The sequence below is a fragment of the Penicillium robsamsonii genome (assembly GCF_028829455.1).
Source record: "Penicillium robsamsonii strain IBT 29466 chromosome Unknown utg000003l_segment0_segment0, whole genome shotgun sequence".
Taxonomy (NCBI): Eukaryota; Fungi; Ascomycota; class Eurotiomycetes; order Eurotiales; family Aspergillaceae; genus Penicillium; species Penicillium robsamsonii.
In genome coordinates, this window is record NW_026643221.1 from 2,615,267 (window position 1) to 2,628,601 (window position 13,335).

The 13,335-nt window shown below is 48.3% G+C and overlaps 5 protein-coding genes across 5 annotated transcripts; 1 reads left to right on the top strand and 4 right to left on the bottom strand.

Annotated features, from left to right (window-relative positions):
- Positions 1–611: 611 nt before the first annotated feature.
- Positions 612–2,009, bottom strand: N7447_005711 (putative cytochrome P450; the record flags this gene model as incomplete). Its single annotated transcript, XM_057229973.1, has 1 exon — positions 612–2,009. The coding sequence occupies one exon, from the start codon at positions 2,007–2,009 to the stop codon at positions 612–614; it is 1,398 nt and encodes a 465-aa protein (XP_057085063.1).
- Positions 2,010–3,416: 1,407 nt separating this feature from the next.
- On the bottom strand, positions 3,417–3,831 carry N7447_005712 (uncharacterized protein; the record flags this gene model as incomplete). The annotated part of the gene is made up of 3 exons (XM_057229974.1): positions 3,417–3,467; positions 3,529–3,555; positions 3,631–3,831. 3 exons carry the CDS (start codon positions 3,829–3,831, stop codon positions 3,417–3,419), a joined length of 279 nt encoding a protein of 92 aa, XP_057085064.1.
- Positions 3,832–3,947: 116 nt separating this feature from the next.
- N7447_005713 (uncharacterized protein) lies at positions 3,948–5,202 on the bottom strand (the record flags this gene model as incomplete). Its single annotated transcript, XM_057229975.1, has 3 exons — positions 3,948–4,031; positions 4,085–4,725; positions 4,839–5,202. The coding sequence occupies 3 exons, from the start codon at positions 5,200–5,202 to the stop codon at positions 3,948–3,950; spliced, it is 1,089 nt and encodes a 362-aa protein (XP_057085065.1).
- A 1,307-nt stretch (positions 5,203–6,509) lies between these two features.
- On the bottom strand, positions 6,510–9,210 carry N7447_005714 (uncharacterized protein; the record flags this gene model as incomplete). The annotated part of the gene is made up of 4 exons (XM_057229976.1): positions 6,510–7,578; positions 7,634–8,396; positions 8,452–8,950; positions 9,094–9,210. 4 exons carry the CDS (start codon positions 9,208–9,210, stop codon positions 6,510–6,512), a joined length of 2,448 nt encoding a protein of 815 aa, XP_057085066.1.
- A 720-nt stretch (positions 9,211–9,930) lies between these two features.
- N7447_005715 (Zn(II)2Cys6 transcription factor) lies at positions 9,931–11,915 on the top strand (the record flags this gene model as incomplete). The annotated part of the gene is made up of 3 exons (XM_057229977.1): positions 9,931–10,331; positions 10,389–10,994; positions 11,048–11,915. 3 exons carry the CDS (start codon positions 9,931–9,933, stop codon positions 11,913–11,915), a joined length of 1,875 nt encoding a protein of 624 aa, XP_057085067.1.
- Between the last annotated feature and the right edge of the window lie 1,420 nt (positions 11,916–13,335).

Sequence of the window (13,335 nt, forward strand, 5' to 3'; positions counted from 1 at the left end):
TGCTTGTGGGCAAATGCGTTCCGCGTGAATTTGTGTATTTATGTGACACTGACTCATGACCAGAAGGTTCAGAAGGTGGATACGGTACGCTGTGAATGTGGATTGAGTGGATTGCTTACTGGCATTTTGGCTGACGTTACATGGTGTCGCGCTTATCATTCCTGACAGCAACTCTATATTGAGCTTGATATCGTTATCGACCCTGAGTCTAAGTTTGTGAGCCTTTGTAAATGTTGATTATGATTATGTGCATGATGTCAACGAGGAACATAGGCAGCTCTATGATGTTTGTGGAGCAAAACACTCCATCAGAGATTTGGCGAAACAATCGTGGTCCAAAAAGGAGCAGATAGATGAGGCTGCAGTGTGAGATAGCCTCGGTTATATCATGGTTGAGCTGGTTTCTAATGTCTTGGAATGTCATGCGGCCACAAAGCAAGAATTCAGGAAAAAGTTAATATCATTGTCGGCTTTAGTAATGCCGACAATAACTTCTCAGTTGCGAGGCAATTTGTTATAAGGTATAAAAGCAAAGCCTGGTATCAACACAGCCCGCAAGGCTCAAAACATGATATCAACACCACACATATACATGTGCCATTCTGTCCAGACTAAACGGCAGTCTTTCTCTTCTTAGTTGTTGCAAACATGCCGAGTGGCTTGACACTGAAAGCACCATTGAAGTTCTTCCCTTCCATATCAAACGTATACTCTTTATCCGCCAACTCAAAATCAACATCCTTAATGATGCGAATGAGTGCGTATAAAGACCATTCCCAAGCATATCGCTTACCATAACACTCACGTTTCCCATTTCCGAACCCCTTCTTCACACCGCTTGGAAGCCGGTCAAAGGCGTCGCCGAGCATGCGCTCGGGCTTGAATGCATTGGGGTCATCAAAAACAGCAGGATCGCGGTTGACAGCTGACAGGATTGCGATCATGGTCTGGGTTTTGGGAATCTCGTATTGTCCTCCACCGAGTAGGACCGGACCATCGGTGGGCAAAGGCTCGATGTTGAAACCTGGGGCTGTGGCGCAGAGACGGAACGATTCGCGGAGGATGGCTTCGCAGTAGGGCAATTGTGAGAGATGGAAGTGTTCGATTTGGCCGGAGGGACCGAGGAGGGTGTCAATCTCCTGACGGGCACGGGTGACCTCGTCTGGATTTCTGGCGAGATAGTACAGACTGAAGGCGATGAGATTCGGGGCCGTGGCACTCCCAATGAAAATGTTGATTATCTCGTCGATGACCCGGCTGTCTGGAAGGGAATCTCCAGTCTTCGGGTCCTTTTCATGAAGTAGGGCATGCAGCAAATCCCGCTGTTGTGTGGGCTTATCACGTCGCTTGGTGATCATCTGAGCGCAATAGTCGCGACAAGTCTTGATATCCTTGTCGAATGTATTCTGGTACAACAGCCGAGTAAGGAGCTTAGGTCGCGTGGGCCGACGCATGGCTTCAAAGGTTGTATCTGACATAGCTTTGATAACAGCGGGTTCTTCACCAAGGACACAGTCTACATGCTGACCGAAGAAGCATTTCATGTTGGCGGCATGGTTGAGTCGATCCAAGTCATTGGAGACATCCACACGCTGGGTACTGTCTGTTGTAGTCCATTTCCAGATCAAGTCGTCTGTTGTGAGTTGTATATCCCTATGCATTTCCCTGACGGCGTCGGGCAAAACGAAAGGAGCCATGATCCGATGCGCGATGCCCCAGCTTTCCTCGTTGTCATACGCAGTAAAGAGGCTGTCGTGGGCAAGATTGCGGATCTCGACAATAGGACCGGTGACACATTTTCGGAAGCGCTTCTCATCACAAATTTCCTCGAGTAGAGCTGCACTTGTAATGAAGACAAGCTGCTTGGTGAGTATCTTGATTTTGAAGATGCCACTACCACCATGTTCTGCTGCCAGCTTATTCAAAGAAGCCCAGGTATTGCCAGGGATCATATCAAAGATATTTCCAAGAATTGGAAGCCCCTGGGGCTGAGGAATAGGCGAAGGCATAGTGTGTACTAGCTGATTCTGAGGATCTTTCAGGATAATACGGCAAACCACTTTCACTTAAATGAGAGAGCGCTCGTCACGAGCAGCCAAGAATGCAGCTATTGCACAAGCTGTGCCACATGACCAATTATCAACCGTACGGTCAATTAACTTGGGTGATGTGATGGGCGTGAATATTTCCTCGCCTGTCCAATTGGACAAGAGTAGATGATCAGCAGGGTTTCCGCATCAGAAACTCGTGTTGGGTGCAACTGAGCTGCAGCTGGAGCTACAAAGCTACCTAACCCCGCATACCTGTGTGATGTGTGATATGTGACGGTACTTTTGCTTTTGCTTTTGCGGCTTGAAAAGATTTGTCAGAGGGATATACACTCAGGCACGGTGCTGTCTAGAATTACTTAAACCGCCAAGCTATCACGCTTTGCTTCTGCTCTTTTCCCAAACTTCTGATGCCCAAAAAACCGCCACACCTTCAATGCCGACTAAACACATGATATGCCTCGCCCTGACATTCCTGCACCTGGGATCCTGGAGCCTGATTTAGTGAATGCGGTTCTGGTCATGTCATCCAGAGTTGGAGCATATTTGTGATTTGAAGGCGCTGATACCTTTGATGAAACACGGTCTCGGGCAAGAAACCCAGGAAGTGAGAGTGTATTACCCAGGCGTGATAGAAGCCATCTCTTAACTCACAGACAACCTGGGTTGGAAGCATGGACCGCGAGGCACCCTATCACAGCACACCTAGATAAATGTAGGTAACCCTTATGAATAAAGCCCGTGATCTCACCATGTTCTTGCCGGAGGAGATATTCTGCTCGGAAAGGCAAGAGTGCCGTTAACATCTCGGCCTTTGTAGCACATTTAATACTCAACCAGCCCACTTCATCTGTGGTGTTCGTGGACTCTTTCATACCCACGTGCGTTTTTGGCCTCTTACCATATCTCAAAAGGAAGATATTTGTCCACCATGGACTGGACCTCAGCAACTTGGTGGTGTTGATATCAGGTAGGCACAGACGGGTAGGAAGAAAGGAAGAAAGTTGGGGGCGAGGGTTATACTCCCAACACTCGCACCTTCCTAGAATCGAAAAGCCCGTACTTCCCTACTTTGTCTATGACCCGAAACCAACTCTTCCCCAAGGCCTTTTCTTTTGTAGGCGCCTTCCTACACCAGCATGGTCCACGGGTCTATCCAGGCACTCTGGACTGGACACATCGACTATAAGCTGATTACATAACCCGAATGCCACTTCTACCTTACAATGAAGCGAAGCATCTTGTCATCTATTGAATCGATTGACTAATTCTTTGGCACTTGTCTCGTCATCGTGGAATGATATCTCCACGTTGCCAAGGCCAATGTTCCAAAGACTCGATGATATAAAAAAAAATGCAAAGGAAGAGTCATGCACACTCCCTATAATCATTGAAGATGAACACATCGCACCATCTTGGCTGGGTTAGAATAATCATGGAAACAAGAAGCATAAGAGAAAAAAAAAACCAAGTTACCAACCATTACAGCAGTGGAGATCTCGAATAGCTGTGCGCGAGATATAAGAGAGGAAAAAAAAAAAAAAAAAGAAGAAAAACCAAGACGGGAGAAAACAAAGCTTACGAAATAAAAGCAATTGATCATATCCACTTTGGATAGCTTTGTTTCCCGCCAAAAAACGCCGTCCGATTGATGAAGCCGGGTATATCCAGCACCGTGATGCAACATGTACTGAGAATGAAAAAAAAAAGACAAGGGGAGGGGAGCCACAAGAGGTGTCGAGTTCTCGGGCCTTGCACAGTGGCAAGACTCGGCTCGAGCCATCAGCCCATCACCCCTAGGTTAATATGGGCAGAATTGGTGTTTCATCGAAAAAAAAATAAAAAATTAAACAGAAACAGCTTTTTGGTTGACTCGAAATGATCATAGAACACATTTCGTCATCTGGCCCCGATGCCGAACATGCCTACCCCGTAGCTAGCGCTTCTTTCGGACATGGGGGTTGACACCTTAGCGACGTGGTCCTGATTAATTTGATTAATTCTTTTCAAAATTGGTTACGGTGGGAATGCAATACCTTCTTGCGTTTCTTCTTCCCAGTTCCCTCGCCGTTCGAGTAGAATCCGGGGTCATCATCATCATCCACAAACCCTTCACCATAGCCGGCAAAGCTATTGTCATCGTAATGTCTCTTCCGACCCCTGCTAGGCCGTGGTCGCTCCGCTTCCTGTGATCGTGGAGATGCAGCATAGGATTGAGTAGAGGGGCGACCGGCAGTTGGAGCTGGGGCAGCCTTCTTGCCAGTCTCGCCTGGTGCTGGATTCTTGGCCGGCTTTTCGTGACCCAAGATATCTTCCCAGAAATCGTTATTAGGAATCGGTCCTGGTTCCATTTGCATGGCTCGCGATTGAAGATTTTGTAGCGCCGAATCCATGTCAGAAGTCTTGATGGGTTTGCCATGCACCTTCTGGTTCTGCCATTCCTCTTCGGGCCATAGGGTCATGTACCTCAGACTGCCAGGAGCGCCAATCTCCTGTTTGAGGGGTTTGTTCCGCCCAGCGAGTCCCAATCCTTTCAGCTTTCCCTCGTATGATTTCCGGAGGCGGTTGATTTTCTCTCCCGTCACGGGATCCATGCGTGCTACCGAGTGCGCGATTGAGCCTAACCCATAGAGAGAAACGAGATCCACTGAAGGGTCTGGACCAGTAACGATCGGAGCTGTCAAGGAGTAAAAAGCAGTGTTAACAACTTCAGTTCCAAGAATGTGCAAGATCAGTACATTCATGCAGCTGCACATAGCAGACGCCATGATGCATTTTGGGGAATCTTACAGCTCTTGCAAAGATGAAAAGCCGAGGTTAGCTCTTTCTGAAGAGAATCCAGACTGAGACCGAGGGTGTTTGCCTGGTGAGTCGGGTCTGTATCTACATCCATAGCGTCGGGGTCTGTCGAGTGCGGACCCTGCCCGGTGGCAAAATCGTTAGTGCTGTCTGTTGGCAAAGACTGCCGATCGTGGTCGGTCGCTCTGTGCTGTGCTGGTTGCTGAGCGGGACTTGCTCCCGAGTTTTCTGCCGAGTCCTGCATCCCCATACTGAAAGATTTTCTCCCCTGATCCACATCCTCCACCGAAGTCGCATTTGCAGGATGACCACTCACACTGCTGGCGGGAGTGGGGAATGAATTCGTTGTGCTCATTGTGGGCTGTTGAGAGGTTTGGGTAGACATCGGCGCAGAGGATGGGGGGAGGAGATGTTCGGAGGTTGGACCGTCGCCTGATTCGGTGATGTATGCGAGGATATGAAGTTGGCGGCATGACTTTGTTCGCTCACCGACATCAACGGAGGAGATGTCGGGGTCTGGGGGATGTGGTCCGAAGAAATGGGCAACCGGTGGTTCTCTTTGAGAGACCCGGCGGGCGAGGAAGGTGAAGGAGGTCTTGCTTGAAAGGATATGGGGTGAGTGCGATCAGACATGAGAGCCCGAGGAAAAGTTCAGCATGCAGATACGGTGTTAACCAGAGCGGCTCTGGATCCGAATCGCAAAGTATGATACCAGTGCCTGGAGAGGGGGTTTCCCGGTCACGATCGACGGTCGCTCAAGCAGGCGAGCAGGTCATTCAACGGGCAAACTAGATCATCTGCATTCCAAGGGACTATAATAAATCCCTACAAGTGGTGCAGATTGGGTGGCTGATGAGTGGCTGTGGTGAAGGAGAGTGATGATGGAGACAATCCTTGTGGTCAAAGCCGGCGAGGATGACGGCGAATTGATCGGTTCACGTGACCGGTCTTGGCCCGATGTGCTTTATTTGGTACAACATATATGCATTGTAGATTCTATTGATTTATGTATGGAGTATGCATTCATGTATTCATCTATTCATTGTTCTTCTCTTATTTTTTTCTCTCTCTTTTTTCTCATTATAATGCGACGATACGAGTGCGTCTGGAGACTCTAAATAATCATCTCCTTAGCGAGTGGCGAGAATTACTTCGTACAAGTCGCCGAAAACCAAAACTTTATTCAAAAGCACTTGTAACTATATTTACCGGGACTAAATCGCCCATACTTGATTGAATACACATTAAATTAATATATAAATTTTAAGATATAAATTAATCAGATTGTATCGCACTCTTCAGATGTTGGGTTGCGGAACCCGGGTCTTACCTGCGTCGATTATTATTTCCCCCCCCCCAATGAATCATGTATGAAATGGAACTTGAAATAATTGAAAATGGTATCTCTTACTACTGAAAGACTATTCGCCGAGAAAACAAAGTCATGTGGCCTAAGATGCCTTTCTCAACATAGGCGACCCCCAGCCCGGTTAGCAACATGACCATTAAAGAATACATATTCCACAGATTGTCAGAAGATGAGGCAGTCCAAAATAGAATAGCAGTGATATACCGGAAATCAAGGCATAACTCCCCAGCTAAGCGCCAGAGCTCTCCAATACAAAATGATATCCGCAGACGGAGATCGACTACACCAGAACCTCAGGACTGATAGTAAGCATTATACTCATTAACCAGTTGAGAAGATACATCGGGTATATTGTGTTCGAGGGAAGCCAGGAGCTCAATTTGCTCTTGCTGACTGAGGGTGCGCTCACGCCATGAAGGTGTTGGAAATGGCTCATGAAAGTACTGAGAGTACTGATCTCCAATGGAGGTGGACCAATTCATGGGATCGACAGTCGCATCGGTATATGCCAAATGACCCGCGGTTGTTGAGGCAAGTGAGAAGTTGGGGTCCCAGCCTTGCAGGCCTGGAACAACTGAAGGTATCGTGTTATAAGGGGTGGTCGGGTCGATCGATACATCGTGGTAGAGTGTCGGCCCAACGTAGGCTTCTGGTGTATAATGTGGCGCCCCACTCTGGGCTGTAAGTGGCGGGTGCATGCGGAATGCGGAGGAAACCAATGGCATTGGTGGTTCTTTTGATAGTCCAGGAGCCATTGCAGGTGGGGTTTTTTCTTCATTGAATGTAGGATCAGCCGAATGTCCCCTGGAATAAGTACCGACTGAGGCGGTATCACCGACTGGTAGGTTGCCGCCACGGTTGTTGGAACAATATGAAGCAGTTGTACTGCTTGACGGGCTGGACATCGCTGGAGGGCTCGTGACTCCTTGTGAGGAGGTTGGCGTAGGATGGTTAGAAGGCGAGTGGACAACAAATGATTCTTCTGTCCTATACGCTTTCAAGCACGCAGCAACAAGGCGCCTGTAAAGAAGGTAGGCAGATTGAACCCCCGGCCAACGCTCGGCGGAAAATACGATCACTTCAAAGGCCGTATCCAGATGCCCTTGGACTTCCTCAATGGTGTGCTCTTTCCGAATTTCGGGATAGGAGAGGGTCCAGAGGACAGTGTTTAGAGCCATGAACAGAGCTTGCACAAAAACCCATGTCAGGTCGACCGATCCGGTGATCATCTGTTCCTTATGCATAGCGATATTGGAAATGGCCGCTTCGTAACATTTTTTGGCGGCACCAACGGTTGGCTCGGGAATCTGCGGCGAGGGACGATACATGAGAACAATGATGGTGTTCCGTCTTCCTTGAAACCTGTAGAAGTCATTGTCAGCAAATCCGCATCTCGGGAATGAGAATACCGACGAACCATTTCACATTGAGCCCACTGCCATCGTCGTTCTTAGGGGTAGTGGCCATCCAATGGTCGATTTTGGCCAACATCTGTGAAAACCATGGATCCTGATCATCAACTGGGCTCTCTCGTCTGTTCGAGTAGAGCATTCTCCTGGGCTCCAATTGGAGCAGTCGCATTTTGAAAAAGTGAACTGCAATACACTTTGCTAGAACGGGTTTCGCTCCAGGCGTGATCCCCTCGGCGGTGATGTACCGGTCGTCCACTAGTTCAAAGAATTTCACATTGATATGGTCATGGCTGACGCAGTAGCTGCTGCATCGACCTAGACTATGAGACAGACCGAATTCCATTGATGAGACGATCCAAAATAATCTTCGACGCATGTCGATCTCCAAGGGATTCAATGGTTTCCCACACCGTGACTTAGTGACGGTGGCTTCTTCGGTCAATCCCAAGTCCTGACAAAGTTTGGCAGCCGTCCCCACGACCCAGTACGCAGCTGTGCGAGTGGGCGTTACCATTGAATATGAGGCAATAAGCACGAGGCATTGTAGAGCCCCCAAATCCAACCGTTTCAGTGTAGGTTCGAGGTAAGGCAAGGCCGCAAGATAATAACTATCAGCGAGGCCAGCATATTCTGTGCTCATTTTCTGCATACTGATGGCGATGACCATCCGCAGTTGGAAGTTTTGACAGGGATCTGTCGAGCCATTGAAGACCTCCTCTACCTCTTGTCGAAACGTGGGCTCGTGGAGGAGGGGAAGTATTGCTTGTGCTATACAAATCAGTCATACGAGCTATACGAGAAGAATCCAAAGTGATCGCCATACCTTTGGCCACAAAAAGATCAATCAATTTATAGGTCAGGGCCTTTGGAGGTAGGTTGGGTTGTGGGATCGAGCTTATCATGGGATAGACTTTGGATGTCGGCTTCGAGTCTTCTTCGGCAAACGCATCTTTGATCTCTTGTGCGGTGAATTCGGGGACAACATCCTTGATGCTTTTAGAATCGGTGTTCTGCTTGGCCATTTCCATGACCAAACGAGTCATGGCAATGCCACTCGAGGCACCGAGATATCGCGCTTCATCGTTCTCCTTAAACCGGATGCGCCCGGCGCCCCGCACCATCAGCTCAGCATCGGCAGCATGTTGTATCTCCTTCTCAGCTTTGGCAAGCTCTCTTTCTAACGCCCGGGCTTTCTCTCGGAGCGATACGATATAGGTTCGAGGTATAGTGGAGTCTCGGGCCGAGTCATAATACACGCACTTGGCATTGCTTCGTTCGCAGGGCGCACATCGTGGAATCCCGGGGTCGCATCTGGATTTTCGCTACACGGAAGGGTGGGTCAGTCGGAGACAGTGCCACTAAAGGGGAAAACAAAGAGACAAAACAGGGCATCGGCGCCAAGGCACAGAGGGGCAAACGGTCCGAGATGGCGGGGAGGAGGTGGAGAGGGACCGATGTCGCATACCTGTCTACACCTTGTACAGGCTGTTAATGTATGAGCGATGCGACCGTCGGGTGGCTCTAGGGAGTGTAATTCCGGCGACTTCGGCCCTGTGGAGGAGTAGTCCGGACTCGAGGTCATGGTGGGCAAGGGTATCAGGAAGGTCGAAAAAGGGTCCTATCCCATCATCAAGTTTATACCCAAGGTAGGAGATCGATATTTTGAACAGTCGGCATGATGAGGCTCTCAGGCCTTTGGTGAGATTTTTGAGTTTCAAATGGGAAGAGGTTATATGGGACCACTGGGCCTCGGTCCAGATCTGAATCGACAGACTTTGGGTCTCCGCGTTGGAAAAGGGTTGGGCGTATGGGAGTGGGTATGTGGCACTGGCGCAGCTGAAAAAAAAAAAAAAGCTAAGCGTGAGAGGGAGTAATTTAGTATAATTTATTTAGTGAATTGATCATGTTTAATGTGTTTAATGATTATCAATATGTTGTATATCATTATAGCCGTTAATAGCCACTCTTAATACTACAAAAATAGCCATTTAGAGACGGATACTCATCAAGTCCGTGCGGTTCCACAGATCTTCCGCCCCCCCCCCCCCCTCCCCCAATTCCTGCCCTATAATAATTTCGAACAAGATAGTTGAAGTTCTCTCGTTTAAATTAGAGCTTATTATCTGACATTAATCGCTAATCCTTTCCTCATGCAGCTTCCGTGGACTGGGTAAGGATATTCTCTATATGTCATGTGAGTATTATTCTTTACCGTTTTAAAGTGGATGCAGGGGGGTTACGGAGGAGTGGGGGTCCCATATCCTCAAATTTGCTAACCCGTCTACAAGGATAATGAGCAGACATGTCCGTCACAACTACCTTTTTGGATAATCCTCTGCTCAAGGTTAGTCGTCCAGTCGCTGCCTGCTCGAGATGTCGGACCGCGAAGATCAAATGCGACGGCAAGCTCCCCGCATGTTCGGCTTGTGAAAGGGTCAGCAAGGCGAGCACTTGCTCCGGGGCAAGTGATGAATTCGCCAAGGGAAAAGAAAGAAGTTATGTCGCGTCACTGGAAGGCTATTGTGAGAAGTTAGAGAAGAAGATCAGTCAGCTACGTGCCCGATCAACCTCGCTGTCGGCTGAGGGCGATGGGATCCCTCGGGAAATGTCGATCACCTCCGTCTCGTGCGAAAGTGCATTGGGCCCTGCGCACCGCAGAGAGGTTTCGGACATTGACGATTTGGTTGGTGATTTTGGTTTCTTGTGAGTACCCCAATGGCTGAATTTGCTTTTTTGCTGGCCTCGCTGACATTCCAAAAGATCCGTCAATGCGACTTCGCGGGACTTCCACGGCATCACCTCGAGTACCTCCTTCGCCAACCTTCTCCTCTCAGTCGCTCTAGTCGATTCTCCCCCACCGTCCTCTCCTTATTCACTACCTCCGCGACACGAAGCGGCCCCGTTGCTCCAACACTATTTCGATAATGTTTTTGTCCAGCTACCTTTCTTTATCGAAACGAGCTTCTGGACATCGGTAGATGCTGTATATCAATCAGGTGGCCGGTTCGCCAAACCTTTCGACCATTGGATACTGCGTATGGTTCTAGCTATCGGCTTGGCGTCAGTCTCATATCATCACAATGATAAGAGCCATCAAAGGGCATGGGCTCTCGTGTCAGAGGCTTTAACGTATGCCAAGGAGGTCCTCCGCCCTGGGTCAATTTCGGGAATCCAAGCAATCCTACTGCTTGCTCAATATTCCTTGGTTGACCCGATACGCTTCCGTACTTGGTATTTGGTTGGAATGGCTGTCAAGGTTGCGATCGATCTGGGCTTGCATCAAGATCCTCCTGCTGAAGTTTCGATTAATCCCGATCGACTTGATATTCGCCGGCGTGTGTTTCATTGCATCTATTGTCTAGACAGGTTCGTGCTTCGTTCTGTTCTCTAATTGCTCCCCTGCTAATATTTTGTTACAGAGGATTGAGTCCTGCTATGCAGAGAACTTACTCGTTCTCTGACGGATCTGCGAACGTTGCACTGCCATCAATTGCCGCACCAGGGGCCCCCATAGAGCAAAGTCAGATCTTCCTACGTAGCCCGGCATCTGCCATGCATATCGTCAAAATTCGACAGATTCTGTCCGCAGGCTACCAAGAAATGCAGTACAGTGGGCGCGATCCATCCCCACAGCCCGTGGTCCTCATCTGGACTCTGTGCTGGCGAGCCCGGGAGTGGTTCCATGAATGCCCCAAGAATGCGCCCAATCACTTTTCACTTTTATACCGGCTCGAATTATTATACACCATTATCATCCTCCTATCCCCTTCACACCGATACCCAACGCTCCACGACTACAACAAAGCTCTTCTATTCGACCGGTGCATGGACTACATCAGCCAAATCCACCAGGTCCTCGAAAATCCCAGTGCCCTGCCTTTCCTGACATACCTGGACATTCAGCGTGTGCACCATGTGGGTCGATTATTTGTCGATGTCCTGTCCCACAATTACGACAAGCTCATTAGTGCCGCTGTCCCAGCACCTCCGTCCGTCCCCGCGGGGACTCCAGAACCGCCAGTACTGGCCGACGAGGACTTGTTCAATTGCCACGCACGTGCCATTCGCTGCCTGTCCTATATCCGCGACTTGCTCAAATATTGTGATAGGAGGTGGGACATACATGGACATCTAGAGCAGTTCGAGGACGAGTCTGCCTCTATAGAGAAAACTCTGATGGATGGCTCGGTGGGCTATATGTCAAATCAGGGGATGTATGCTCAAGACCCGTTGTCGGGCATGCCGCTGGCCGGCGATGCTTACTCGGGGTACCATCTTGGGCTGTGAAAACATTATCTGGTGTAACAATTGGTACGAATTTGAAAAAAGAAATAAGCGTGGCGGATTCTTTTTGTTTTTGTGAAATACCCCTCCACATGTTGTGCATAATGAATAATATTTACTATGAATTCGTCTCATTTAACCAGATGTTACTTCGACCTGCAACACGGCAGATGTACGACGCCTTCTTGCATACCACATACCACACTCAATCTCCGATCTAAACCAAAACCTCACCGCTATTAGTGTTCCTCAACGACACACCGCAGTTTCAACGCTCGTTTGTAATGTTTGGTGCTACTACGAGGTCATGGCGTACTCTAGAGAATCATTGAGCCTGGTATTGAGCCCCAATCGCATATGAAGTACCTTGAAAGGCTATCTACTGCACTTGATAAGGTAAAACGGCAAAGAACACTGTAGTAAGCAATGCAAAGACAAAAGTCAACGCTTACGCATACAGTTATTTTAGAACAATTTCGCTTAGTCACCAGTCATCTTTCGGACTATTCTTAGCCTGATGGAGTTGATATGGGATAATAAAAACTATAACGTCGGTGATGTAGCAGAGCAAGCTTCACAAGATTGTGCCGTGGACTTGGTCTGCAACGTCGAGCAAGATCGATCATATTCGGATCGCCCTCCATCTGTTCTTACCGCGAAGGTGGGCGGCATGATGTATGCAAAAATATCATTCTTTTTGTCGTCTGAGAACAAAACATGCCGGGATATTTCTGGGAAAACTAAGGAACGCTCCCTGGATCCCGAAAGATCTAGTAAATAGGGCACTAACCTGAGTTTCGCAAATCGCCATTTTTCTCGCCCGATATACCGTCAGTTAGCAGTACGGGGCAATAGGTTCATTGCATGCACTTCCTATATCCTAGGTGATTAGGAGTTTGTAATATTCACCTCTACTCCATCATTGTTAGAAAGGACTACGTCAAAGTGCATGGTGTAATGTGAGATAGATTGGAGAGTTGTGGAAGCTAGGTTCTACAGAGCTAGGAAATTCGGCAACTATGCTCTTAGACGTCTCCATAGACCTCTCTCCTAACACCTCTCCTATCAAGGCTTGAAGGTTTAAGCCAGTGACGGTTACAAATCGAGAATTAAGCTCAAACCAAGCTTGATATTACTTTCGTCCTTACTTGGTAGTCATGTATCGATGTTTATTAGGCGCTTTAGAAGCTTGAATATTGTTTCAAACCACGGATACTATCGTCCCGAATTAGGACTAAGGCACTATAAAAAACAAATACAGGAAAAGAAAAACGGATAGACAGACAAGAAGAAGAAGAAGAAAGGAACAAACAAGAGGAAGAGGAACATATGCAGAACACAAGGCCATCTTCTCTGGATGAGCCAAAAAGACAGCACTTCAGGGGAGGAATTGTGCTAGCCTTGTAATCCATATTCCGTTGCA